The sequence below is a fragment of the Myotis nattereri genome (genome assembly GCF_964212035.1).
Source record: "Myotis nattereri genome assembly, chromosome: X".
Classification (NCBI taxonomy): domain Eukaryota; kingdom Metazoa; phylum Chordata; class Mammalia; order Chiroptera; family Vespertilionidae; genus Myotis; species Myotis nattereri.
In genome coordinates this window covers 129,599,232-129,626,710 of record NC_138078.1, presented here as the reverse complement: position 1 = coordinate 129,626,710, position 27,479 = coordinate 129,599,232, and the positions used below count along the sequence as shown (strand labels likewise).

At 48.1% G+C, this 27,479-nt stretch overlaps 2 protein-coding genes across 2 annotated transcripts in view; one reads left to right on the top strand and one right to left on the bottom strand.

Moving 5' to 3' along the window:
* LOC308511836 (melanoma-associated antigen 10-like) overlaps positions 1–17,035 on the top strand; it is a gene marked incomplete at its 5' end in the record, with an annotated part of 45,872 nt that extends 28,837 nt beyond the window's left edge. The window contains one exon of the mRNA XM_081081688.1: positions 16,481–17,035. Within this exon, the coding sequence (XP_080937814.1) occupies positions 16,481–16,942 (462 nt within the window). The 3' untranslated portion in view covers positions 16,943–17,035. The remainder of the gene's footprint in view (positions 1–16,480) is intronic.
* A 9,449-nt stretch (positions 17,036–26,484) lies between these two features.
* LOC308511835 (melanoma-associated antigen 10-like) lies at positions 26,485–27,246 on the bottom strand (the record flags this gene model as incomplete). The annotated part of the gene is made up of 1 exon (XM_081081687.1): positions 26,485–27,246. The coding sequence occupies one exon, from the start codon at positions 27,244–27,246 to the stop codon at positions 26,578–26,580; it is 669 nt and encodes a 222-aa protein (XP_080937813.1). The 3' UTR covers positions 26,485–26,577.
* Positions 27,247–27,479: the final 233 nt, after the last annotated feature.

Below are 27,479 nucleotides of genomic sequence, written 5' to 3'. Positions count from 1 at the left end.
TCTCTCATCGATGTTTCTGACTCTATATCCCTCTCCCTTCCTCTCTGTAAAAATATCAATAAAATATATTTTAAAAAAAGATAAAAAAGAATGTGTGCTTGTTTTTGATAGTCTAAATCACATTTTAAAATATTTATATTTCATAATCATGTAGATAATTTTATGTGTTCATAAGTGTTGAAAATATTGTAACCATCTACACTAATAAAAGAGAAAAATGGTAATTGGTGTACAGCGCTACCCTTTTCATTGGCTAATCAGGGCTATATGCAAATTAACTGCCAACTAAGATTGCCAGTTAACTGCCAACAAGATGGCGGTTAATTGGCATATGTAGGCACAATGCAGGGAGGCGAAAGGGAAAGCAGGAAGAAGCCCCCTGCCACTGACAGTGATCAGAAACCCAGGGGGGAGCTAAGAGCTAGGGGGCAGGGCAAAGGCGGCCCTGGGGCCGCCTTTGCCCTGCCCACCAGCTATGATTGGAGAATCAGGCACCTTTGCAGCCCTGGCCAGTGATAGCAGGAAGTAGGGGTGGAACCAGCGATGGGAGCTGGGCACGGTAGAAGCTGGCAGTCCTGGGAGCTAGGGGTCCCTTGCCTGGGCCTAAAGCGAAGCCCACGATCGCGGGGCCGCTGCAGCTGCGGGTCCCCGCTGCCCGGGCCGGACTGCAGGGGCAGGGGCAGAGCCCGCGTTGTGCCCCCCATTGCCACTGCAGGTCCCCGGTGCCCGGGCCGGACGCCTAGGCCAGAGGTGTTAGGCCTGGGCAGGGGCGGAGCCTGCAACCGCGGGGAGCTGGGGGTCCCCTGCCCAGGCCTGACACCTCTGCCGGAGGCTTCAGGCCTGATCAAGGGGCCGATCCGGTGATTGGTGATCGGAGGGTGATGAGGGTCAACTCCTCTGGCCAAGGCATCAGGCCTGGGTGGGCGGCGGAGCCAGGGATTGGAGGGATATGATGGTCCCCTTGCCCAGGTCTGAAGCCTGGGTCAGAGGCATCAGGCTTGGGCGGGGGGTGGAGCAAGCGATCAGAAGGAGATGGGGGTCCCCTGCCCAGGCATGATTCCTGGGCCAGAGGCCTCAGGCCTGGGCGGGGGCCAGAGCCAGTGATCGGGGGGAGATGGGGGTCCCTTGTCCAAGCCTGACACCTCTGGTGGAGGCGTCAGGCCTGGGCAAGGGGCCGATCAGGCGATCGGAGGGTGATGGGGGTCTACGCCTCTGGCCAAGTCATCAGGCCTGGGCAAGGGGCAGAGCCAGCAATCGGAGGGGTCTGGGGGTCCCCTGCCCAGGCCTGATGCCTGGGCCAGAGGCATCAGGCCTGGGCTGGGGGCAGAACCAGTGATGGGGGGAAATGAGGGTCCCTTGCCCAGGCCTGACGCCTCTGTCAGAGGCGTCAGGCCTGGGCAAGGGGCCGATCCTGCGATTGGAGGGTGATGGGGGTCAACGCCTGAGGGCTCCCAGTATGTGAGAGGGGGCAGGCTGGGCTGAGGGACACTCCCCCACCCCCACACCCAGTGCACGAATTTCGTGCACCGGGCCCCTAGTCCTATATAATAAAAGCCTAATATACTAAGTGTTCGGTCGTCTGGTCGTTCCTTCAACCAATCAAAGCATAATATGCTAATGATATGCTAAGGCCGCTCAACCGCTCGCTATGAGGTGCACTGACCACCAGGGGGCAGACAGTCAACTGGTTGACCTGTCGCTATGACGTGCACTGACTACTCTGACCAGTAGGTTAGCTTACTGATGGTGTCCAGCCAATCGGGACTGAGCGAGATGGGCCAGACATGCCCTGGAGCCCTCCCATGGTCCCTCCCTAGCTGGCTAAACTCCTGCGTCCCTCCCTGGCCCCTTTCGTGCACTGGTGGGGTCCCTGGCCTTGCCTGCACCCTCTTGCAATCCGAGACCCCTCAGGGGATGTTGGAGAGCCGGTTTTGGCCCAATCCTGCAGGCCAGGATGAGGGACCCCACTGGTGTACAAATTCATGCACCAGGCCTCGAGTAGATAAGAAAATAAAGATACCACTTATAAATCCATTAGCAGAAGGCAAATATGCTTGTTATTTGTTGTACATTCCCCCATTGTTTGTAAGTATTGTCTGTCTATAGGAACATATGTATGTGTCAGACAGTCTTTCAATATTGGTTTTACTTTGAATAAGTCTGAATTGTCAGGATAAGTATCATATAAGATATTATAGATATTAAATTTATATTATACCACTTATGTCCCTACCCAAGATGGAATAACAGGGACCAAATTTTACTCTTATCTGGAATAGCAATAAATAACAAAATAGATGAAACAATGATTTTCAATTTATTGGATATTGGGCAACGAAAGAGAATGATTTCAGAGTTGTAAATAAATGAGTCTGACAACTGCTGCAACTGAATGACTGGAGAGAGATTGTAGGACATAGTGCACAGAGGGGGTGCCTGGTAGTCATAAGATAGAGCAGGGAGCTCATGGAGGCCAGAATTTGTAGGACAGAATATCAGAATATAAAGAGTGGTACAGAGAGAAAACCAGAGCTCACACAGGGCTAGAAATAGTTCCTGTTCCCATCAGATTGGAAAAATAACAATTCATTAAGTATTGATTAGAATACTCAAAGGGTTTTGCCTCAGGTATGAGGAAACATTACCCAAAGAATAAACATCGCTATGACCTTTTCTAACAAAGATTAAAAACAAGACCTGTGTTGAAGGTTGAATGTGTCCACCAAAAGGATATTCTATATAATAAAAGCCTAATATGCTAAGTGTCCAGTTGTCCAGTTGTCCGTTCAACCAATTAAAGTGTAATATGGTAATGATATGGTAAGGTGCTCAACCGCTCACTATGAGGTGCACTGACCACCAGGGGGCAGATGCTCCGACTGCTAGGTTAGCTTGCTATTGGGGTCCAGCTGATCAGGACTGAGAGAGATGGGCCGGACATGCCCTGGAGCCCTCCCATGGTCCCTCCCCAGCTGGCCAACCTCCCTGGCCTCAATCGTACACCAGTGGGGTCCCTTGGCCTGGCCTGCACCCTCTCGCAATCTAGGACCCCTTGGAGGATGCTGGAGAGCCAGTTTTGACCTGATCCTGCAGGCCAGGCCAAGGGACCCCACTGGTGCATGAATTCGTGCACCGGCCTCTAGTGTTTAAATATGTGACCTTATTTGAAAATAGAGTATCTGCAGATGTAATTAATTGAGTCATGATGAGGTCATACTGACTGGTCTCCTTCCAAGAGAAGAAGACAGAGACACAAAGGGAAAACACCATGTGAAGATGGAGGCAGGAATTATAGTGATACATCTACAAGCCAAGTACCGGTCATCAGCAAAAAAGAGAGACATGGAACAGATTCACTCTCAGAGCCCTCAGAAGGAATCCATCCTGCTGACACTTTGATTTTAAACTTTTATCCTTCAGAACTGTAAGACAATACATTTCTGTTGTCTTAAGCCACCCAGTTTACAGTACTTTGTTATGGCAACCCTAAGAAACTATACAACCCAAAGGACCATGATATTTCCAAGTAACATAACTGTATCCCTGAACAAAGCTCAATAATATTTATAGAAATATAAAAATACCCATCACTCAATAAGGTAAAACTCACATTGTCTATTATCCTAATGAAATTCAGGGCATGCAAAGAAGCACAGGAGTAAGATCCATAATGAGGAGAAAAGACAGTTGATCCAAACTGGCCTAGAATTGACACAATTGATAGAGTTAGTAGGTAAAGGACATTAAAAAGTTATTACAGCTAATCCCATATTTTCAATAAATAAGAAGATAATTTAAACAAGTTAAATATAAATATGGAAGATATAAAAATATCTCAAATGAACACTGAGAGCTGAAAATTAAAATGACTGAGTTGAAAGAATACACTGGTTTGGATTAAGGTAGACATAATGATTAGTGAAATTGAATATATAGTAATAGATACTTTTTGATAATGAATACAACAGAAACAAAGAAACTAATGAATAAAGCACTATTAAGCTCTGAGGCAAGATCCCAGAAGAGAAAACTAGGGGGATAGAAAAAAAACACTTGAAGTAAATTAAAAATTATCAAATTTGATAAAATCCATAATTTCATAGATCTAAGAAGCTAAAGAAATATCCAAAACGGGAAAACTATGAGGGGGAAATCCTTTCATAATATATACATATATCAAGTCATCATGTTAAACACAATAAACATCTTACAATTTTACTTGTAAATTATAACTCAATAAAGCTGAAAAAAAGAAGAAGAAAATTATGCCATGGTACATTATAATCAAATTGCTTAAAACTAGTGCTAAAGAAAAATTCATAAAAATAGACAGAGTAGAAAAGGTAAATACTTTTTAACTACAAAGATAAGGATAATAGTTTTTTTGTGAAAATAAAGATAATCCAAACACAAAATATCAAATATTATACGATTCCATTTATATGAAGTATGCAGAATAAGAAAATCCATGAAGACAGAAAGCATATTAGTGGTTGTCATGAGCTGGGGGAAAGACAGAATGGAAAGTGATTGCTAAATGGCTTTGGGGTTTCTGTTTGGAATCATAAAGAAGTTGTGAAACTAGATACTGGTGATGATTTCACATTAAAGGCCACTGCATTGCAAACTTTGAAATTGTTAAAATGGTCAATTTTGTGTTTTGTGGATTTTACAAGAACAACAACAACAACAACAAAAAGCCAGAACAAGTGAAACAACATATTTAAAGCACTAAAAAATAAATAAATAAATAACTGTGTACCTAGATTTCTATACCTAGTTAGAATATATTTCAAAAACAAAGGTAAACTAAAGACATTTTTAGAATTAGAAAACCTGAAATAATTCATCACTAACAGATATGCACTATGACTAATGTTAAAGGAAGTCCTCCAAGCAGAAAAAAAAAATGGTACCAGATAGAAATGTGGATCTACAAAAGGAAAAAAGGGCATCTATATAGAAATTGCAACTACATGATATAATACAATTGCAATTACCTGAGTAAATATACAATATGTTTCCCTATTGTATAAATGTACTTAACAGATAATTGAGAGTTTAAAGGAAAATGAATAACAATGTATAGAGTGGTTTGTCACATATGTAAAACTAAAATGTCTAACAACTACAGAATAAAGGCTAAAACAAGAAAATTAGATGTCAAATAGTCAGACATTCAAAAACTAAAAGTATAAAGTTTGGCTCCTGCTTCCTGAGGCTGCACCTCAGACCACAGGTGCTACCAGCCATGGAGTAATGTCAGGACAATATGAAAGATGAAGTTGAAGTAGTATGTCTTTGGTCTGTTAATAATCACCTGACCACACAAGTTGATAAGAACTAATCTGTAAAAGCCATATGATATTAACAGAAAAAAATAGATTAAAATTTGAATAGTAATTATCACAATGAATTACCCACACTAACTAAAGGTAGTCTTTCATTAATTAGATAAGAAGATGATAGATAGATAAATAGATAGATAGATAGATAGATAGATAGAAAATAGACATGTATATGATAATATATGCACATACATTTTCCATATGTACTCGGTAGATATGTACAACATAATTTTCACTATGAATGGGGCATCTAAAAAAGAAAATCACTGCATTGTATAACACAATATTAGATTACATCAAAAGAGGTAGGATGTCCCAAAATCAAACAGTTTAGTCACATCTGCATAGAAAGCAATTTTTTTTTACACTGAAACATTGCCAATGCCTAAGTCTGGCTGAGGAAGAGACCCTATAGGAAGTTGGAATTCTTCTCTGTCATGGGTGCTAGGACTCCCCACCTACCCAGAATCTAACCTGGGGTGCAAAACCATTCTCTGTAAGAGTTACAGGTGAGCAAAGCGGCAGACCTGCAGTGAAGATTGATTTCCCATGTAGTATTTAATTTAGAAGCCAGGATACAAGACGAGGAGACACAAAAGGAACACTAAAGGATCCACTCATCCCAGAAGAAAGTACCACACAGAATCCTGCATAATTTCTGATGTCAGTCCTAGCAAACTTCTGGAAGGAGTCTCAGGTTTAGCACTGCCCCTTGTGTCCCATTTCAGAGTTGCAGGAAGGTGGAGGACTTCATAGTAGAGTATCATACATAGTTTAGCAGAGTAAGGAGTTTACACAAGCCATGTAAAGGTGAGGAACTGAAGAGAATTTGAGAACATGAAGAAATAGGCCTCAGTCCTGCCTTTATCAAATTAAGTCACATTCCAAGTGGCAGGGGTTAAGAATTTCAACATAAATGTTGAGGTACATAATTCAGCCCAAAAGAGGAATAAACATTAGATTAACTGAAAGGGAACAAATAAAAAAACAGTAGAAATAAAAGCAATACAAATTCATGGGGTACAATGTAGAAAACTAATAAGATTAGAAGGGAAATTCCATTACTTAAATCTATAGCAAATAAAAATTTCCATGAAAGTCAGGGGAAAGACACATATGACCATCTCTATTCTTCAAAACTACAATGACACACAAAGCCAGAGCTGTGGATATCAAAAATAAATAAGAGGTATGAATATTGAAAAGAAAATGATACTAAATGGTGATAATATGATCAGCTATGTAGAAAATACTAAGGAATAAACAAGTGGAGTATTCAAATGAATAAAACACCTAAGAAAGATAGTGTAAGTTCACTGTAGCAAAAACAACAGCCTTGAAACCAAAAAAAGCAATAACTAATTAGTATATGTATTTTAAAATATCCCATTCACAACAACAAAATCCAAAAATTTTCTTAAAAGAATCATCACATAAATGTATGAGATCATTAAAGAGGCAACATTTACTGATAGATACAGGCAAAATAAGTCCCAAATGACCAGGTATTTCATATTTATTGATGGAATCCACATCATCTGTAAGATGTCAATTCTGATTTACCCACTCAGTGTCTTACCTGTAGCTTCCAAGATGAGAATTGGGCTTGGGCTGCTATCTTCTGCTCCCAAGACCAAGCCTGGGAAACCACAGAAGAAAGAATGAGAAACAATAATAAAATCAAAACAAAGCATGATAAACACTGGGGGAGACTGAGGAATGTGTTCAACTGGTACTTGCCTGTGGAGTGAGGGCGCTCTGGACCTACGAGAAGTTGGGCAGAGTTTGTAACTTTAATAGAAGGCAGAGGACAGTATAGGGAGGGGCAAAGATTTTAAACTTGTGCTTCTGCATCCCTGCAGAAATCCAAAGCTTCACCTAAGACCACAAAAGCCAGCAGCCCTGGGTAAAGTCAGGACAGTGGGAAAGATGGGGCTGATTGTGGCAATATGACTCAGCGCTGCTAATATTCACCTAAAACCACTCTAACGAGAATGGGTTGTTTTTCTTCAAAAATACTTTATTGTAGCAAAATTAAGGAATGGCCTAAATTTGAATAGTATCACCTGTAGGGAGAGTAGGCTTTTTTCACGCACACACAGACACACACACATATATTTTACATGTACACTTGGTAGAAGCGTAAAGTGTACAAAATATTTCCAACTACAAATGAGGGCTATACCAAAGAAAATCACTGTACTGGACAATGGAATGTCAGATTAGCTGAAAGGAGGCAGGACATCCCCAAATCAAGCTGTTCAGCCTTTTCCATGTACAAAATAACTTTTTTAGAATAAAATGTTTCCAAAGTCTGAGTCTGGCTGGTACAGAGACCCTAGGGAAGTTGGGCTTCTTCTCTGTCATGGGTGCTACTACACCCCCCCCCCCCCCCAGTATCTAGCTAGAACCCAAACCATTCTCTGTAAGAGCTGCACTTGAGCAAACAGTCAGGGCGGGTGGGGTGGCGGGATCATTTCCCACCTAGTCTTTCATTGAGAAGCCAGGATCCAAGAGGAGGAGCCTCCCAAGGAGAGGACTGAGCAGTCCACCCCTTCCAGAAGAGGGTACCCCACTGAATCCCACATCGCTGCTTACGTTACTCCTGGGAGACTGCAGGCAGGGGTCTCAGGCTGAGCAGCGCCCTGTGTTTCATATGGGGGAATCACAGGGAGTGGAGGCCTTGGTCTGAGCCTGGCAGACAGGTCAGCAGAGGGAAGAGGCCAAACCTTGCCAGGTATCAGAGTGAGGACTTGAAGGAAAATAGGAGTTCCTGATGAAATAGGCCCCTTTCCTGCCATGTTGCTGCAATTCTCCCTGGGAAGACCCAGGCCAGGGTCGCTGGATGCGGGCAGAAGAGAGGCTCTGGTCTCTGCCAGACAGCAAGTTGCAGGCCCTGAGGGAGGACCGAATTGACCCCTACCCCACATACAGGAGGTAGCACAGAATCCAGCCCTCTGCCTACTTTAAGCCCTGGGAGGCCCCAGTGTGGGGGTGGGAGTGGCAGGCCCTGACTTCACACTAGGGAATCGGGGGGAGCTGAAGGCCTTGCTCTGAGTTGCCCCTTTCCATGTCAGGTGGGGGGATGGTGGGACTCGGGCCCTGCCAGCCCTCCAGAGGAGGATCCTGAGACAGGATTTCTGAGTCTTCTGCCCCAAGAAAGAGGGGGGCACACAGAAGGCCCTCCCCCAACACTGTCAGCATGGAAGGTGCCCAGCAGGGCACTCAGGCAGAAGTGATCTCTGCCCCATGTCTTCCCTCCAGAGGGGCAGTCTCATGGAAAGGGGGCCTTGGACTGAGGGGTGCATCACGAGGTCTGCCAAAGGGAGGACATGCAAGCCCTGACCGGAGTAAATAGAAATGCCTTGGATCTGTCTGAAAGTAAGCCTACATTCTCAGATAGTGTGGGGTAGAAGGGTGTGGGGGTGTACCTTGCCCTGCTGCTGAGGTCCACGCTGGGTAGCCCTGGCTCATAGGGACCATCTGCTGCTCCCTCACCACTTCCACCCTGATGTTTTCAGGGTGGGAAGCAGCTGGATCTGGAGCCCAGGAACGCAGGCAGAGGGAAGCTGCCCAGGCGGTGCTAGGAGTCAAGGTGAAGACTCTGAGCCAGGACTCAGTGGTGTTTCCACTCCAGACAGAGTAGAGGGGTCCTGGTCCGGCCTTGCCCCGGCAGTGGTCCTGGGAGACCCCAGGCAGTGTTTCTGGTTGACCCCAGGCAGTGTTTCTGGTTGTGGCGTTTGGGGACTGTCCTCTGGGGGGGAATCTGAGGGACTTGAGGTTTTCTGTGAAGGGTGTGGAGTTCAGTCAGAAGGGAGAAAAGCCTGGTCTCTGCCAGACTTCCGGGTGAGGACCATGAGGAAGACGGGGAAACGTCCCACCCCAGAGGGTAGGGGCCAGGTTCGGTTCTGCCGGGATTTGCCTGTGGCCTCAGCCCTAGGCAAATCCCTGCACAGGTGTTTCTGCCCTGGGGAAAGGAGGCTTCTTCTCAGCAGGTCAAACTCAGGTCAGCACCTTAAGGAGGACCCTAGGGGAGGTGTGCGGGGAGCTGCCCCCCTTGCCCTCCACATCCCCCCCCCACCCGCAGACAGAGGAGTCTCCCGCACCCCACCACCATTTCCCTTTCCTTGGGATAGCCAGGCAGGGTTCCCAGAAGTTCTCTTTTGAGAATTGCATTCCCCCGACCCGTCCGAGGGGTGGGGCTTCAGACCCTCTGGTGGAGGAGTCCTGGGCCTGGGCAATGATCAGGGCGAGGATCCCTAGGAAGAAGGTTAGGTCTCCCCCCACCGCCACCGAGGGTAGGGGCCAAACTCGGTCCTGCCTGTGGCCTCAGCCCCGGGCAAATCCACGCACAGGTGTCTGGATATGGCACTTCACAGCTTGCGTTTTTTTTGAGCCTGAGGGACAAGGGGCTTCTTCTGAGCGGGTCAGACTCAGGTCGGCACCTTAAGGAGGACCCTAGTGGAGGTGTGCGTGCTTGCTTGCGGGGAGCTGCCCCTCAGACAGTGGCGGGAAGCTCCCGCCTCCTCCCCCACCCCTTGCCCTTACCATGAACCCTGGGAGAGCCAGGCAGGTTCTCCGGATGTTCTGTGTCCAGCTCTCTATTGCTGGAGCTGGGGGGTGGGGCTTCAGATGCACAGATGGAGGGAGTCCTAGGACTGGCCAATCATCAGAGCGAGGTCTCTGAGGAAGCCAGGAAGGAACCGCCCACTGCAGACACAGGGCCACCAATCCTGCCCCGCCCTGCCCCTGCAGTGGTCCCTGGGTGACCCCACACAGCGTTCCCGAATTGGGCTCCTTTGGCATTTTCGCCTCAGGAGCCTGAGGGACGTGACGTTTTTCTCTGAGGCCTGCGGAGTTAGGTCCAAAGAGTGAGAAATTAATTCGAGGCTCGGCCTGGCATGAAGGTGAGCACCCTGAGCACGGGAGACCGCCCACCGCAGAGGGTGGGGGCCAAACAGGGTGCTGGGGTGCCCTCAGTCCTGGGGAGCTCCAAGCATCCGTGGTTGATGTGGCGTTTCGGTTCTGTCTCCAGAGTCTGAGCGACACGAGGTTTCGTCTGTGGGCCCCGTGTCAGCTCAGCAGAGAAAGGCGTCTGAGACACTCGCTGGTCCTGCCTAATGGAGGAAACCTCCGTTCAGTGTGTGTGGGGGGGGGGGGGGGGGCGAGGGGGGCGGGGGAAGCTTTGCCATGAACTTGCCGTTGGCTTTGAGACAACACAGGCGAGGCCCTTCAATATAGTGTGTCCAGGCCCGCCCTCCAGCTCAGAGTCCCAGGGACATGAGGCTGTGGCAGCTGGGGAAGCAGGAGGTGCCCCTGCCTCTGCTGAGCACCCCTGAGAAAGTACTGAGGGAAGAACTCACCACAGAGAGGGTGCGCCAGCCGCTGCCCGCCCAGCACGCACGCGCAAACACAGGCGCTTGTGCACGCACGCGCGCCACACACACACACGCACACAGCACACGCTTGCTCGCCCGCGTGCGGCCCCCCCACAGCACACGCACGCTTGCACACTCGGGCACACACACACACACAGCACACGCTCGCTCGCACGCGCCCCCCCCACACAGCACACGCTCGCTCGCACGCGCCCCCCACACACAGCACACATGCGCTCGCTCGCACACACACACACCACACACATGCTCGCACGCGTACACACAGCACACGCGTGCTTGCTCGCGCACACACACATCACGCGCACACGCTCACGCGCTCACTCGCACTAGCGCATACACTCACACACCACACGCACGCTCGCGCGCACACGCACACAAACACACACAGCACAGCACAGACAGCACACGGCCCCAGGCTTCCCTTTGTGCTTAGCTCTGGTAATCAGAGGGCGTTTGGGAGTCTGGCTGAGTATGAGGCTTTTTCTGAGGGGTGTGGTGCAGACTCAGGTCAGTAGAGGGTGGAGGCCTAGGCCCTGCCAGGCTTCAAGATGAGAACCTTGAGGGAGGAGTGAGAGGACCTGGGAATCCAGATTGTGGGGGTCTCACAATAGCCTGCCTCTCACAGAAGCCTCGGGCAGGGCTGTGGAGCACAGACACCTCTCTTTATCCATCACTGACTTCCTTTTCTGACAACGCAGGGACACAGTGACCCTGGGCTGAGGGAACAGGAGATGCCGGACCTGCCAGGAATACATATGAACACTTTGAGGATAGATGATGGGACAATTCACTTCAGACAGAGGGGCTCCACAGACACCCCACTCCACTCCCTGTCAACCATGGGAAGACACAGGCAGTAGCGGTCACGTGTGGTATTTCCTTACTTCTTTCAGGAACTTCTGGGGCTTGCCCCTTGGGAGTGAAGCCTTGATCTGAGGAGGCACTGAATACATTGAGGGACTGTGGGAGGACAGAAGATATTCCCCTCCCCTCACCCCCCCATCCGCCCCCCCCCCACACACACACACACATACACTGTAGGACAGATAGTGTTCAGCCCCTGTCACAGCCCTAGGACACCCAGGGCAGGAGTGGCAGGATGTGGCCTCTCTTTGCTTTTATCTGGAGGTTCTCAAGGGAGAGACAACCTAGCTCTGAAAGAGCCAGAGCAGCCTGCAGAGGGTAGAGTCTGAGGCCCAAATTGGGGTTTGCCAGTGTCAGGACTGAGAGCACTCCCTACAGCACAACAGATAGGACCCAGGCACTCTCTGCCCTTGCTGTCAAAATGGGAGGACTAGGGGCATGGTCGCTGAATGTAGCCCTCTTTCATTACCCACCTCCCCGGGGGATGGGGGTGTCTCATGAAGGTGAAGACCTTGTTCCCATGAGTGTGGCCTGAGTTCAGCAGAGGGAGGCTATCACACCCTGCAAAGTGTCAACATGAAGACTCTGGGGGAGGACCTCCCACCCCATGGAGAGGGATCTCACAGAAATGCCCCTGCAGTCAGGCCTGGCAGGCCACACAGGAGGGTTACCGAATGTATTGTTTTCTGACGTCCACTTTGGGAATCTGGGGGAGCTGAGGCTTTTTCTGAGGTTTGTGACTTCAGGATAGTTAATAGAGGATACAGCCAGATCCTGCCAGGCATCAAGCAGAGGGCTGTGAGAAGGGGGCGAGAAGGTCTCCCACCCTAGGTTGATGTGGCCTCAGCCTGCCCTGGAAACCCCCCCAATAGCTAGAGGGCCCCAGTCCCACCCTTCCCCTCCTGCCAACCGCAGGAGAGTATGGAAATGTTGGCCCTATGTGGCATTTCCTTACTTTTGTCTGGAGGAAGGTCTCAGAGAGGTGGTCTAAGGAGGCGACCGTTTTAGGGGGAGCCACAGCAGCTCAGAAGAGGGCAGAGTCTCAGGTTCTGGCTGGCATCAAGGTAAGGACCCTTAGTGAGGCCTGACGGCCCCTTTCCCCCAAAAGATGGACCCCACAGAATCTCATCCCTGGGAGGATCTGAGTTGGTATGGCCAGATGGGAAAACTCTCACATTTGCCAGGAGCTCTACCTGGAGTCAAGGTGATGGAGTACATGAGGAAGGTGAGGTCGTGGCTGGAGGAGGAGCTTCAGGTCAGAGGAGGGCAGGACAGACCTGGCTCAGAATACAGATGAATAAATACTTTGAGGGAGGACTGACCATATTCCCCATGCCAGAACAGACCCCAGGCAGGTGTGTCTAGATTTGGTGTCTTTTTCCTTTTGCCTGCAGTGTCCCAGGGAAGTGAAGGCCTTGGTCTGAGCTAGTGACATCAGCAGAGGAAAGAATCCCAGGATCTGTGAGGCGTCAAAGTAAGATAAGGACCTTGAAGGGGGACTAAGGGTACCCCCTAACTCAGACAGAAGGGCAGTTGCTCACAGAAACGCCACCCTGTTCCCAATATCCACCCTGGGAGGAACTGGACAGTAATTCCGAGATGTGGTGCTCCCTCACTTCCTGCATGGGGTGGGCGGAGATGTTTCTGGAAGGTGAGGCCTTGGTCTGAGGGGCTGATTTCAGGTCACTCGAGGAGGTGGGCCCAGGCCCTGCCAGGAGCAAGGAGGAATACTTTGAGGGATGACAGAGGGAACCCGCATCCCTGCGGTCAGTCCTGGGATACCCCGGGCAGGGATGGCTGGATGTGATGTCCCTTTACTTTTGTCTTGGCGACGGCCTCAGGGAGTGGAGTGCCTCGGTGTGCATACGAAGGCCGGTCAGCTGTGGGAGCCACATCAGGTCTGAAGAGGAAGGAGTCCCGGCTCTACCAGGAGTCCAGGAAAGGACCCTTGGTGAGGACCAAAGGTAATTCCCACCCCAGAAAGAAGAGACTGTGCAGAGCCTGGCTGTTTTCCATTCTCAGCTCTGGCAGGACCCAGGCAGGGTTGGCTGGACATAATATGCTCTGACTTTTTCCAAGGGTGCGGGAGCTGTCTCGGCAAGGTGAGGTCATTTTCTGAGGGGGTGATGTCCAGTTAGCAGGGGTTGGCCCAGGACCTATCACCCATAAAGATGAAAACCATGAAAGAGGATTGAGGATAGCCCACCATCCAACTGATGGGGCCCAGCCCTTGCCATCGGCAATGGAAGGACTAAACAGGGGTGGCACGAAGTGGAGCCTTGGCACCTTTGTCCAGGGGTTCTCAGGGAGATGAGGGCCTTGCTCTAAGGAGGCAGTGGTCTGACGGGGAGCCACAGCAGGTCAGCAGAGGGACGAGTCCCAGACTCTGCCAGGATTTAAGGTAAGGACCCTGAGTGAGCACTGAGGGCAGCACACCCTCACCGTAGGACTTAAGGCGTACCCAGCTCTACCCTCCCCCTGCTGTGAGATCTGGGAGGCCCTGAGGCACAGTGGCTGGATACAGTGCACCCTCATTTTCTTCTAGAGCAGCGGTTCTCAACCTGTGGGTCGCGACCCCTTTGGGGGTTGAATGACCCTTTCACAGGGGTCGCCTGAGACCATCGGAAAACACATCTGTAATTACATATTGTTTTTGCGATTAATCTCTATGCTTTAATTATGTTCAATTTGTAACAGTGACATTGGGGGTCACCACAACATGAGGTACTGTATTAAAGGGTCGCGGCATTAGGAAGGTAGAGAACCACTGTTCTAGATGGTCTCAGGGAGGTGAGGGCTTGTTCTGAATGGTCAGGACCCAGGACAGCAGAGGGAGGTGTCCCAGGCCCCACCAGGCATCAATGTGAGGGATGCAGGTAACCCTCAGATAGCAGTTGTGAGGAGAGGGCCTCTGTGTGAGGTACGGTCCTCAAGGCAGCAGAGCAGAGGAGGCCCAGGCAGAGCGAGAAGACAATATGAGATACATACCCTGAATGTCTATCAAAGTCTCCACACAGTCCCCAACACCACGTGCTGACAGTCAGCCCTAGAAGCCCTGGGCTGTGCTGGCTGGCTACACCCTGAGGAGCTTTCTCACATCATCTTACAGGTTCCTGGGAGACAAACCATCCAGGAAGACAGGAGCCCAGTGAGGCCCTAGAGCGCCTCCTAAACAGAAGACCTGTAAGTCAGTATTTGTCAGAGCTGCCGAGGGTGCGCATCTCTGCTGAGGTCACTGACTGTCTCCCTCTCTCCCCCAGGCTCCAGGGAACCCATCTCCCATCATCCTGCTCACACTTCCACCTGCTACCCACAACAAGAGTCATCATGTCTCACTCCTCAAAGCGCCCACGCCTCACATTTGAGCCAAACTTTCAGGCCCAAAGTGAGATAATGTTTCCCATACCTGAGGAGGAGAACTCCTCCATTTCCTCTTGCTCTTTCAGCTTCTCCTACCCCTCCACCTCCCCCTCCCCCTCCCCTCCATCCTCTCCTGTAATCCCAGGCAGCTTAGAGGAGGAAGAGGAAAAGGAGGCTGAGAAGGAGGGGGAAAACAAAGAGGAGGAGGAAGCAGAGGAGGAGGGAGCAGAGGAGGAGGGAGAGGGGAAGGAGGTGGGAAAGGTGGCAGAGGAGGAGGGGCAGGGGGAGGAGGAGGAGGAGGAGAAGGCTGAGAAGGAGTGGTGGGAGGAGGGGGACGAGGAGGAGGAGGAGGAGGAGAAGAAGAAGAAGAAGGCTGTGAAGGAGTGGCGGGAGGAGGGGGACAAGGAGAAGGAGGAGGAGAAGAAGAAGGCTGTGAAGGAGTGCTGGGAGGAGGGGGACGAGGAGAAGGAGGAGGAGAAGAAGAAGGCTGTGAAGGAGTGGTGGGAGGAGGGGGACGAGGAGAAGGAGGAGGAGGAGAAGAAGGCTGAGAAGGAGTGGTGGGAGGAGGGGGACGAGGAGAAGGAGGAGGAGAAGAAGAAGGCTGAGAAGGAGTGGCGGGAGGAGGGGGACAAGGAGAAGGAGGAGGAGAAGAAGAAGGTTGTGAAGGAGTGCTGGGAGGAGGGGGACGAGGAGAAGGAGGAGGAGAAGAAGAAGGCTGTGAAGGAGTGGTGGGAGGAGGGGGATGAGGAGGAGGAGGAGGAGAAGAAGGCTGAGAAGGAGTGGCGGGAGGAGGGGGACAAGGAGAAGGAGGAGGAGAAGAAGAAGGTTGTGAAGGAGTGCTGGGAGGAGGGGGACAAGGAGAAGGAGGAGGAGAAGAAGAAGGCTGTGAAGGAGTGGTGGGAGGAGGGGGACAAGGAGAAGGAGGAGGAGAAGAAGAAGGCTGTGAAGGAGTGGTGGGAGGAGGGGGACGAGGAGAAGGAGGAGGAGAAGAAGAAGGCTGTGAAGGAGTGGTGGGAGGAGGGGGATGAGGAGGAGGAGGAGGAGAAGAAGAAGAAGGCTGTGAAGGAGTGGTGGGAGGAGGGGGACGAGGAGGAGGAGGAGAAGCAGGAGAAGCAGGAGCAGCCTGCTGCTGAGACATCAAGACCTCCCCAGAGTCCTCAGAGATCCACGGCATGGAGCACATCAGTTGGAGGCTCCAGAAACCAAGACAACGAGGATGCAAGCTCTCTGCAGACCTCAGCAGACCCCGAGTCTCTGCATAGCGACCGCATAGATGAGAATGTGACCAATTTGGTGCATGCCATGATCCTCAGGTATCGTTTGAGGAAGCCTATTACAAAGGCAGAGATGCTACACGTTGTTAACAATAGGGACAAGAGTCAATTCTCTGTGATTTTTAAGAAAGCTTGTAAGTGCTTGGAGGTAATCTGTGGCATTGATGTGAAGGAAGTGGTTCCTGCCACCCACACCTATGTCCTTGTCAACTCACTGGATCTCACCTATGATGAGATGCTTAGTGACCACCAGAGCATGCCTAAAAACGGCCTCCTGATCATCATCCTGGGTATGATCTTCCTAGAGGGCAACTGTGCCCCTGAGGAAGACATTTGGGAGTTCCTGAATATGATGGGAGTTTATGCTGGGAGGGAGCACTTCATTTATGGGGAGCCTAGGAATCTCATCACCAGAACATGGGTGCAGGAGAATTACCTGGAGTACCAGCAGGTGCTTAATAGTGATCCACCACGCTACCAATTTATGTGGGGTCCAAGGGCCCATGCTGAAACCAGCAAGTTGCAAGTTCTGGAATTTTTGGCCAAGATCAAAGGGACTGACCCCATTTCCTTCTCATGCTGGTATGAGGAGGCTTTAAGAGATGAGCAAGAGAGAGCCCAGGCCAGAATTGGCCCTGTCGGTCATGCGGCTGCCATGTTCATTGGCACAGCCTCTCCTTCCCCAACGGAAGAATGAGCACGAATCTTCACTCTGTGTTTGAAAAGGGCATTCACATTTCTAAGTAGAGGAGAGTCAGAGGCTGGGTCAGGCTGGGAAGAATACAGTGTACAACAGCTTTGTGTTCTCTGTTGATGGCTTGGAGGTTTATCCTTTGTTCCCCCTCCTTTGGGTTTTTCTTAAAAAGCTGTTCCTTTCCATGGACGGTTTATTAGCTTTAGAATCTAAGTTGATGAATGAAAGTGGTCTCACATGCATTGTTGCTCTTTGGGTTTAAGAATGAGTTTTGATATTTTAAAAAATAAATTGGGGAAACTTCCTTCTTTTGTGATCTGGAAGAAAATATGATGACACTGGAATGGGAATTTCCTTGGAAATGTGAAAGAAGCCTGCAGAAATTAGAGGGCGGGGATGTAACAGGTGGTTAATTTTTGGATTCCTTAACCATTTCAGTTTATTCTGTAACATTAAAAGATATATACCTGGATTTCCTTGACTTATTCAAGAAAGTTGGTGTAATCATAGAAAATGTTAATAAAGGAATTTTACAAATGCTCACCTACTCATTTATTTGCCAGACATTAATTGTATATGTCCTCTTTGGAAAGCACTGTGTCAATAGTGGAGATACTAGGATAAGCAAGACACACCGCTACCCAAAGAATGGTAGAGGCTAGGAGCAGCACTCACATCAGGAAGATGGTGAGGTGTCCTCCAATACCTACAGAACAAGTGAAAACAAGGAGGGAGGAGGTGAGATTCCAGATGGGAGCACTCAAGTGAAAATGCCCTGAGCCAAGGCAGTCTGGGGCTAAGGGAAACTGCAATTCCTTCCGTGGGAGTTAATTTTAAATTAAGCTGTGGTTGGTGGCAGGGGCCAGGCACTCAGGGGCTGTGTTCTTGAAGTGTGAGAAAAGCCTGACATGGAAAACTGCTTAGTAGTCACTTTTGGATCCTGGATAAACCAGGGAGAAGTCTCCACTTTGGGTTGGGTATGTGCGGTGACCTGCACCTTGGAGAGGGTCCAACGGGTAGAGGCGGAGTGGGATGAAAGACCAAGAGACGGGGTTGGGAGGACTGGCACAAGGCACCAGCACCAGCACCAGCACCAGCAACTTTGTTCTTTACACACACTGCTTTATATCTAAGCTGTGGCTGGTCATGCTTCATAGATCAGTGCTAGGACTTGGCCCATTATAGGGAAGTAGCAGATTGTTACAGGCTGGGCAAGACTGGGCAAGCTTTGTCTAGATCCATCTATGTTTGACCGTTACTATGACAATCAGGTTATGTTTTAGTAACTGCACTTTTAGCCACCGAGGTCCTGCCTCAGTCAAGCCTTGTCTAGTTCCACTTTGCTGCAAACTCTAATAAGGCCTTAAACCTTTCCTGAGCTTTGACCTTAAAACCTTCCAGGATCGACATAGGGTAGAGTCCAGGGCTTTGCCATGTCCTCTGGTCAGCCCAGACTTTGCCAGCAGCATGACGGTCCCCAACAGGTATGGAAAGTGTCCTGAACTTTTTGTTCTAGTGCAGTGAACACAGTGCATGAACCAGGTGTTCTAGACATATCTGGAGTGTAATTAGGCCAACTCTAAGCAATGTCTAGATTTTGGTGGTAGTGAAATGATTGAAAATTGCATTTTGATGGATGAGTGACTGGGAGGGAAGGAAGGAGTCGTCGGTCTTTGAGTTAAATTCTGGGAACTCTGAGTTATATCAGCTGGGGAAGACTAATCTATATCCAAATTAATGTATCCTCTAAGACAGTGGTTCTCAACCTTGGCTGCACATTAGAATCACCTGGGAATCTTTTCAAAATTCTGATTTCTGGGCCTCATCCTCCGGAAATCCTGTTTCTTTGGTATGGGGTGGGTGCCACAACACTAGTAACAAAGAAACAGAATTTCTGGAGGATGAGGCCCTGAAATCAGGAGTTTAAAAAGATTCCCAGGTGATTCTAATGTGCAGCCAAGGTTGAGAATGACTGCTATAAGAGGAAACATTTAACAGATTTTCTTTGTGAAGCTGTATTTTTGCCTGATTTATATTCCATCTCCTGTTGAGCTGCATATTATGAGAATGTCCTCAATTAAAACCAGATCCCAGAGGAGATAGATGGCGGGAGGGTCTGGGGACAAAATAATATTAGAAATTACTGCCATTCATTAAAGTTTGAATCAATGTCAGGTACTGTGCCAGATGCTTTTCTTACTTTACATACATTCCAGCAGTTCTTCCTACAAGGCAGGGCTTATCAAACCCACTTAACAGGTGATGAATCTAAGGCTCATGGCGTTCAGTAATTTCCCCAAGATTTTGCTGCTACTAAGTGACAGCGCTCAGATAGGGAGGAGGGCAGGGCAGTGAGAGATCTTTGGTTCTGCTTTTATTGGGGTTGAATGTGGGTATCTATGCTGTCATGGGCTCACTCTTTATTCGGGAATTTAAAACACAACAGTAGGTATTTATAGCTCAGGGATGAGCAAAATGCCAAGTAGCACAAATGGTTAGTTATTGAAATCAAGTGAGATTTCAAATACAAAGGAGTGGGGGTTGCAGGCCTGGCTATTCATCTAGTCCTGTGCCTAGCAATGCATGATAGTATCTGGTGTAACATAGGCCAATATTCATAGCCACTGGGCACCTGTTTTGTTATTTAGGAACAGCTCAGAATTTTTTGAAGACGACCTGAGCCATGGACACCATCTGGATCTCCTTTAAGGCAGGTGCACACCCAGACCTGTATCTGGAAAGTCACTATGGTGATTAGGCCCAGATATTGGCAAGGTTATCCTGGACTACTAAATTATTCAAGAGTGTTGCTCAACCAAATGATGCAGGACAGCTGCTATGCTCTTCCTGGCACGACATATTGTTGGCCGTAAGGCAGCGGCTGTTGTCTGGCATGCTGATGGTCCACATATCCCCATTGACCCATTTATTCAGACTATACTGCCATTTCTAGCTGCTAATGAGGATTCTGATATTTCACAAGCCTATTTATATAAGTTGTCCAGTACCATTCATACAGATTTCCCACCACCTCTCCTGGACCCTTCTTCCTGCACTGAACTCTAGACTCATAGCAATGACTGCCAGCTTGTCTGGGGCTCTCTGGACTTGCTTTTGCACATGGTTTCTCTTGTGGGCTCTAATAATTGTTCTCCCCAGAATGCTCTCTGTGCCCCTCACAGACTTAGGGTGTCCTGGCCGGTCATATTCCCTGGTTCCTAGTCATTCTGACTGAATCATTGCTTCTCAAAGTAAAGGGGAAATGCCATACAGACATTTGAGGATTTTAAATCATGCCCAGTGGAATCCTTTTACTCAGGACATCACTGCATAAATCCAGCTTTATATGGATGAGGGGTTAAGTCAATTTTTTGTTTAACCTAATGAGAAAATTGGAGACATACATTAAAATAACATTGATGCACCCTAACTGGTTTGGCTCAGTGGATAGAGCGTCGGCTTGTGGAATCAAGGGCCCCAGGGTTGATTCTGGTCAAGGGCATGTACCTTGGTTGCTGGCACATCCCCAGTAGGGGGTGTGCAGGAGGCAGGTGATCGATGTTTCTCTCTCATTGATGTTTCTAACTATTCCTCTTCCTTCCTCTCTGTAAAAAATCAATAAAATATATCCTATCTAATAAAAGAGAAACATAGTAATTGGCGTATGACCGCTACCCTTCCCATTGGCTAATCAGGGCGATATGCAAATTAACTGCCAGCCAAGATGGCAGCCGGCAGCCAGGGAGCTTGAAACTAACATGAGGCTTGCTTGCTTCAGTGAAGGAGGAAACCCACGTTCCCCACCTGCCTTGCCAGCCTCTGAGCTTACAGTTTAAGAAACACTGTAACAAATATAGAAGCTAAACAAAACCCAGAAACCTGCTTTCAGTGAGCCGGGATCTCAGAGCTGGAGTTATACATTGTTTCGATTATAGAACCCAAACAAACCAGATACCTTCTTTCAGCAGCAGAGGCCTCAGAGCTGGAGCCAGAGCTAAAGTTGGCCCAGAATTAAAAAAAAAGAAAAAGAAAAAAAGGAGCAGTTGGGAGCTTCAGTCGGCCTGAAAACAGCCCTCAGCCCCTCACCCAGACTGGCCAGGCACCCCAGTGGGGACCCCCACCCTGATCCAGGACACCTTTCAGGACAAACCAGCCAGCCCCATCCATGCACCAGGCCTCTATCCTATATAGTAAAAGGGTAGTATGCCTCCCAGCACTGGGATCAGCGGAGCTGAGAGGCCTCCCGGCACCGTGATCAGGGTGACAGGGGGCAGCACCCAAAACCCCTGATCGCACTGCGGCTCTGGGTGTGACAGGAGGTGGGGCCAAAACCTCCCTATCGGCCCTGCTCTGTTCCTGACAGGGGACGGCGCCCCAACCCCCTGATCAGCCCTGCTCTGTGCCTGATAGGGGGGAGCTCCCCAACCGCCTGATCACCCTGCGGCTCTGTGTGTGACAGGGTGTGGCGCCTCAACCACCTGATCGGCCCTGCTCTGTGGTGACAGGGTGCAGCGCCCCAACCCCCCCCCCCCCCCGACGGGCCCTGCTGTGTGTGTGACAGGGTAGAGCCATAACCTCCCCATCGGCCCTGCCCTGAGTGTGAGAGTGGCGGCGCCCCAACCACCTGATGGGCCCTGTTCTGTGCGTGACAGGGGGTGGCGCTGCAACCTCCCCATTGACCCTGCCTTGAGTGTGACAGGGGGCGGTGCCCCAACCCCCCAATAGGCCCTACCCTGAGCATGACTGAGGGTGGTATCGCAACCTCCCAATCCACCCTGCTCTGTGCATGACAGGGGAAGGGGCCCCAACTCCCCAATTGGCCCTGCTCTGAGCCTGACCAGGGGCTGCACCTAGGGATTGGGCCTGCCCTCTGCCACCCAGGAGCAGGCCTAAGCCAGCAGGTTGTTATCTCCCGAGGGGTCCCAGACTGTGATAGGGCACAGTCCGGGCTGAGGGACGCCCCCCCCCCCCCGAGTGCACAAATTTTTGTGCACCGGGCCTCTAGTTAAAAATAAAATAAAATAAAATAACATTTGTGCAACATTTTTTTACTCATAACTTTTAGCAAAAATTTAAAGATTAGTAAAATGATGTTTAAAAAAGTTTAAGATATTCACATTAATGTATGAGAAATATATTAGAATTAAATTTTGGCAATATTTATAAAAGTTTAAATATTCATACCCTTTGCACATTAACCAAACTTCTCTTTTATGTTTTTATTAGAAAACATATACATTTTCCTAAGAATTCATGTTCAAATATGTTGATTTCAGTTGTATTAATCATAGCAGGCAAAAGAAAATAACTTATATTTCCATCAGGAGAAGTATCTAATTATGACACATACATACTGTAGTATTATAGGGAGTAAGTACTATCAATTGAAAGATCTTACATTCACTTTTTAACTGGCAAGGTAAGTGAAAGTTTAATTTATATATCATCACCATGTAAGTTAAAAGAAAAACAATATATTTTAATACACATATATGAAAAATCTCAGAATAAGCTTTGAAATAATACACACCAGATTAGTAGTTGTAATTTCCTTTGAGATAGAGGTTGAATTTTGGAGGAACTTGATAAAGGGGGGCAATGTGATTGATTTGTATTTTTACAATATTTAACAAGAATATATGAACTACCACCTTTCCACCTTTATAAGTAAAATATTTAAATAAGCCCCAAATCAGAAATAGGTGTGTATTAATCAGTTAAAATAACTGTTAGCTGATGACCTGAAATATGAGTGGTTTAACACAACACATTTTTTTGTTTTTGTTGTTCATATGAATTATGGTTTTCATTGGCAGGGACGTTCTGTGGTCAGGCAACTCAGGGATCCTGGCTGCTTCTACCTTCTTGTAGCTCCATTTTCTCAGCACAGGGTCTCCATGTTTGCTGCTGAATAGTAGAGGAAGCATGAAAATGGCATACTGGCTCCAGTGAACATCCCAGGAAGGAGAGAAAAACAAGATGTGAATGAACACTTGTAGTCTCTCCCATAACTTGTCATTAGTAGGTGCTCAATAAAAAGCAACTATTATAATTTTTGTGACAATTCTCTTCATTTTTTAAAGGAGTTTCTGAGAAACCCAATTTTTCCTTGAAATTCACCAACTTTTTCAAAAGCCTATAATTTGACAGGTGCTTTCAAATATAGGATCACATCTAGTTTTCAAAGGATCCTGTAAATCTTAGCAGGAAGAAAACATACATCCTTCTTCACTCAATATCACTTTTCTGCATTGCACTTTGTAATAAACTCTATAATCTCAGCAGAATGAGAATGTTCTCTTTCCTTGTGATGATGCATGGCCAAAATATTAATTTATGATCCTCAGCTCACATGACAATATTCCTGAAGACCTTTAAAGGTACCTCTTCCTGTGGGACAGGTATACAGACAAAGGGCAATGGAAGTATGGTTGTTTTAGTCAACAAGGTTGCTGTAACAAGATATTATATATTGGGTGGTTTAAACAACTGAAATTTATTCAGTTGCAAAGTCCAAGATCACAGTGCTGGAAGATTTGGTGTATGGTGAGGCTCTTCTTCCTGGTTTGCAGATAGCCATCTTCTCATTTTATCAACATACAAAAGGCCCGGGGCACGAAATTTGTCCCCAGACCCTCTGACCATCTATCTCCTCCCTTCAGCCCAGTCTGCACTAATTTTCTTTTCCCTTCAACCCAGCCTGCACTCTCTCCAATCCGGGACCCCTCAGGGATTGGGCCTAAACCGGCAGTTGGACATCCCTCTCACAATCTGGGACTGCTGGCTTGTAACCACTCACCTGCCTGCCTGCCTGATTGCCACTAACTGCCCCCCCCCCCGCCCCGCCAGCCTAATCACCCCTAACCGCCTCTGCCTGCTGGCCTGGTTGCACCTAACTGCCCACCCTGCCATCCTGGTTGTCCCCAAATGCCCCCCCCCCCCGCTAGCCTGGTTGCCCAAGCAGCCTAATGTTCAGTCATTTGGTCGTCCCTCATCAACCCCCCTGCAAGCCTGGTCACCCCAGCAGCCTGCTGTTCAGTCCTTACTGTTACTGTGATGGCATCCTGGATAATTTGCATATTCCTCAATTATTAGTATAGATTTCCAAGAGCATTAATGTCATCAAGGAGACTTTACCCTCATAAGCTTATCCAAACCTAATTACTTCCTAAAGGCCCCACCTTATAATACTAACCCACTTGGGGTTAAGTAGTACTAAAAAGAGAAATGGAGTAAGAGACAGAAAACCCACCTCAGGCTAGGAGTGGAAACAATGCAGGCCCTAGATAAATTCAGACTAGGGTTCCCATCTGAGCGCTGTCACTTAGTAGCAGCAAAATCTTGGGGAAATTACTGAACGCCATGAGCCTTAGATTCATCACCTGTTAAGTGGGTTTGATAAGCCCTGCCTTGTAGGAAGAACTGCTGGAATGTATGTAAAGTAAGAAAAGCATCTGGCACAGTACCTGACATTGATTCAAACTTTAATGAATGGCAGTAATTTCTAATATTATTTTGTCCCCAGACCCTCCCGCCATCTATCTCCTCTGGGATCTGGTTTTAATTGAGGACATTCTCATAATATGCAGCTCAACAGGAGATGGAATATAAATCAGGCAAAAATACAGCTTCACAAAGAAAATCTGTTAAATGTTTCCTCTTATAGCAGTCATTCTCAACCTTGGCTGCACATTAGAATCACCTGGGAATCTTTTTAAACTCCTGATTTCAGGGCCTCATCCTCCAGAAATTCTGTTTCTTTGTTACTAGTGTTGTGGCACCCACCCCATACCAAAGAAACAGGATTTCCGGAGGATGAGGCCCAGAAATCAGAATTTTGAAAAGATTCCCAGGTGATTCTAATGTGCAGCCAAGGTTGAGAACCACTGTCTTAGAGGATACATTAATTTGGATATAGATTAGTCTTCCCCAGCTGATATAACTCAGAGTTCCCAGAATTTAACTCAAAGACCGACGACTCCTTCCTTCCCTCCCAGTCACTCATCCATCAAAATGCAATTTTCAATCATTTCACTACCACCAAAATCTAGACATTGCTTAGAGTTGGCCTAATTACACTCCAGATATGTCTAGAACACCTGGTTCATGCACTGTGTTCACTGCACTAGAACAAAAAGTTCAGGACACTTTCCATACCTGTTGGGGACCGTCATGCTGCTGGCAAAGTCTGGGCTGACCAGAGGACATGGCAAAGCCCTGGACTCTACCCTATGTCGATCCTGGAAGGTTTTAAGGTCAAAGCTCAGGAAAGGTTTAAGGCCTTATTAGAGTTTGCAGCAAAGTGGAACTAGACAAGGCTTGACTGAGGCAGGACCTCGGTGGCTAAAAGTGCAGTTACTAAAACATAACCTGATTGTCATAGTAACGGTCAAACATAGATGGATCTAGACAAAGCTTGCCCAGTCTTGCCCAGCCTGTAACAATCTGCTACTTCCCTATAATGGGCCAAGTCCTAGCACTGATCTATGAAGCATGACCAGCCACAGCTTAGATATAAAGCAGTGTGTGTAAAGAACAAAGTTGCTGGTGCTGGTGCTGGTGCTGGTGCCTTGTGCCAGTCCTCCCAACCCCGTCTCTTGGTCTTTCATCCCACTCCGCCTCTACCCGTTGGACCCTCTCCAAGGTGCAGGTCACCGCACATACCCAACCCAAAGTGGAGACTTCTCCCTGGTTTATCCAGGATCCAAAAGTGACTACTAAGCAGTTTTCCATGTCAGGCTTTTCTCACACTTCAAGAACACAGCCCCTGAGTGCCTGGCCCCTGCCACCAACCACAGCTTAATTTAAAATTAACTCCCACGGAAGGAATTGCAGTTTCCCTTAGCCCCAGACTGCCTTGGCTCAGGGCATTTTCACTTGAGTGCTCCCATCTGGAATCTCACCTCCTCCCTCCTTGTTTTCACTTGTTCTGTAGGTATTGGAGGACACCTCACCATCTTCCTGATGTGAGTGCTGCTCCTAGCCTCTACCATTCTTTGGGTAGCGGTGTGTCTTGCTTATCCTAGTATCTCCACTATTGACACAGTGCTTTCCAAAGAGGACATATACAATTAATGTCTGGCAAATAAATGAGTAGGTGAGCATTTGTAAAATTCCTTTATTAACATTTTCTATGATTACACCAACTTTCTTGAATAAGTCAAGGAAATCCAGGTATATATCTTTTAATGTTACAGAATAAACTGAAATGGTTAAGGAATCCAAAAATTAACCACCTGTTACATCCCCGCCCTCTAATTTCTGCAGGCTTCTTTCACATTTCCAAGGAAATTCCCATTCCAGTGTCATCATATTTTCTTCCAGATCACAAAAGAAGGAAGTTTCCCCAATTTATTTTTTAAAATATCAAAACTCATTCTTAAACCCAAAGAGCAACAATGCATGTGAGACCACTTTCATTCATCAACTTAGATTCTAAAGCTAATAAACCGTCCATGGAAAGGAACAGCTTTTTAAGAAAAACCCAAAGGAGGGGGAACAAAGGATAAACCTCCAAGCCATCAACAGAGAACACAAAGCTGTTGTACACTGTATTCTTCCCAGCCTGACCCAGCCTCTGACTCTCCTCTACTTAGAAATGTGAATGCCCTTTTCAAACACAGAGTGAAGATTCGTGCTCATTCTTCCGTTGGGGAAGGAGAGGCTGTGCCAATGAACATGGCAGCCGCATGACCGACAGGGCCAATTCTGGCCTGGGCTCTCTCTTGCTCATCTCTTAAAGCCTCCTCATACCAGCATGAGAAGGAAATGGGGTCAGTCCCTTTGATCTTGGCCAAAAATTCCAGAACTTGCAACTTGCTGGTTTCAGCATGGGCCCTTGGACCCCACATAAATTGGTAGCGTGGTGGATCACTATTAAGCACCTGCTGGTACTCCAGGTAATTCTCCTGCACCCATGTTCTGGTGATGAGATTCCTAGGCTCCCCATAAATGAAGTGCTCCCTCCCAGCATAAACTCCCATCATATTCAGGAACTCCCAAATGTCTTCCTCAGGGGCACAGTTGCCCTCTAGGAAGATCATACCCAGGATGATGATCAGGAGGCCGTTTTTAGGCATGCTCTGGTGGTCACTAAGCATCTCATCATAGGTGAGATCCAGTGAGTTGACAAGGACATAGGTGTGGGTGGCAGGAACCACTTCCTTCACATCAATGCCACAGATTACCTCCAAGCACTTACAAGCTTTCTTAAAAATCACAGAGAATTGACTCTTGTCCCTATTGTTAACAACGTGTAGCATCTCTGCCTTTGTAATAGGCTTCCTCAAACGATACCTGAGGATCATGGCATGCACCAAATTGGTCACATTCTCATCTATGCGGTCGCTATGCAGAGACTCGGGGTCTGCTGAGGTCTGCAGAGAGCTTGCATCCTCGTTGTCTTGGTTTCTGGAGCCTCCAACTGATGTGCTCCATGCCGTGGATCTCTGAGGACTCTGGGGAGGTCTTGATGTCTCAGCAGCAGGCTGCTCCTGCTTCTCCTGCTTCTCCTCCTCCTCCTCGTCCCCCTCCTCCCACC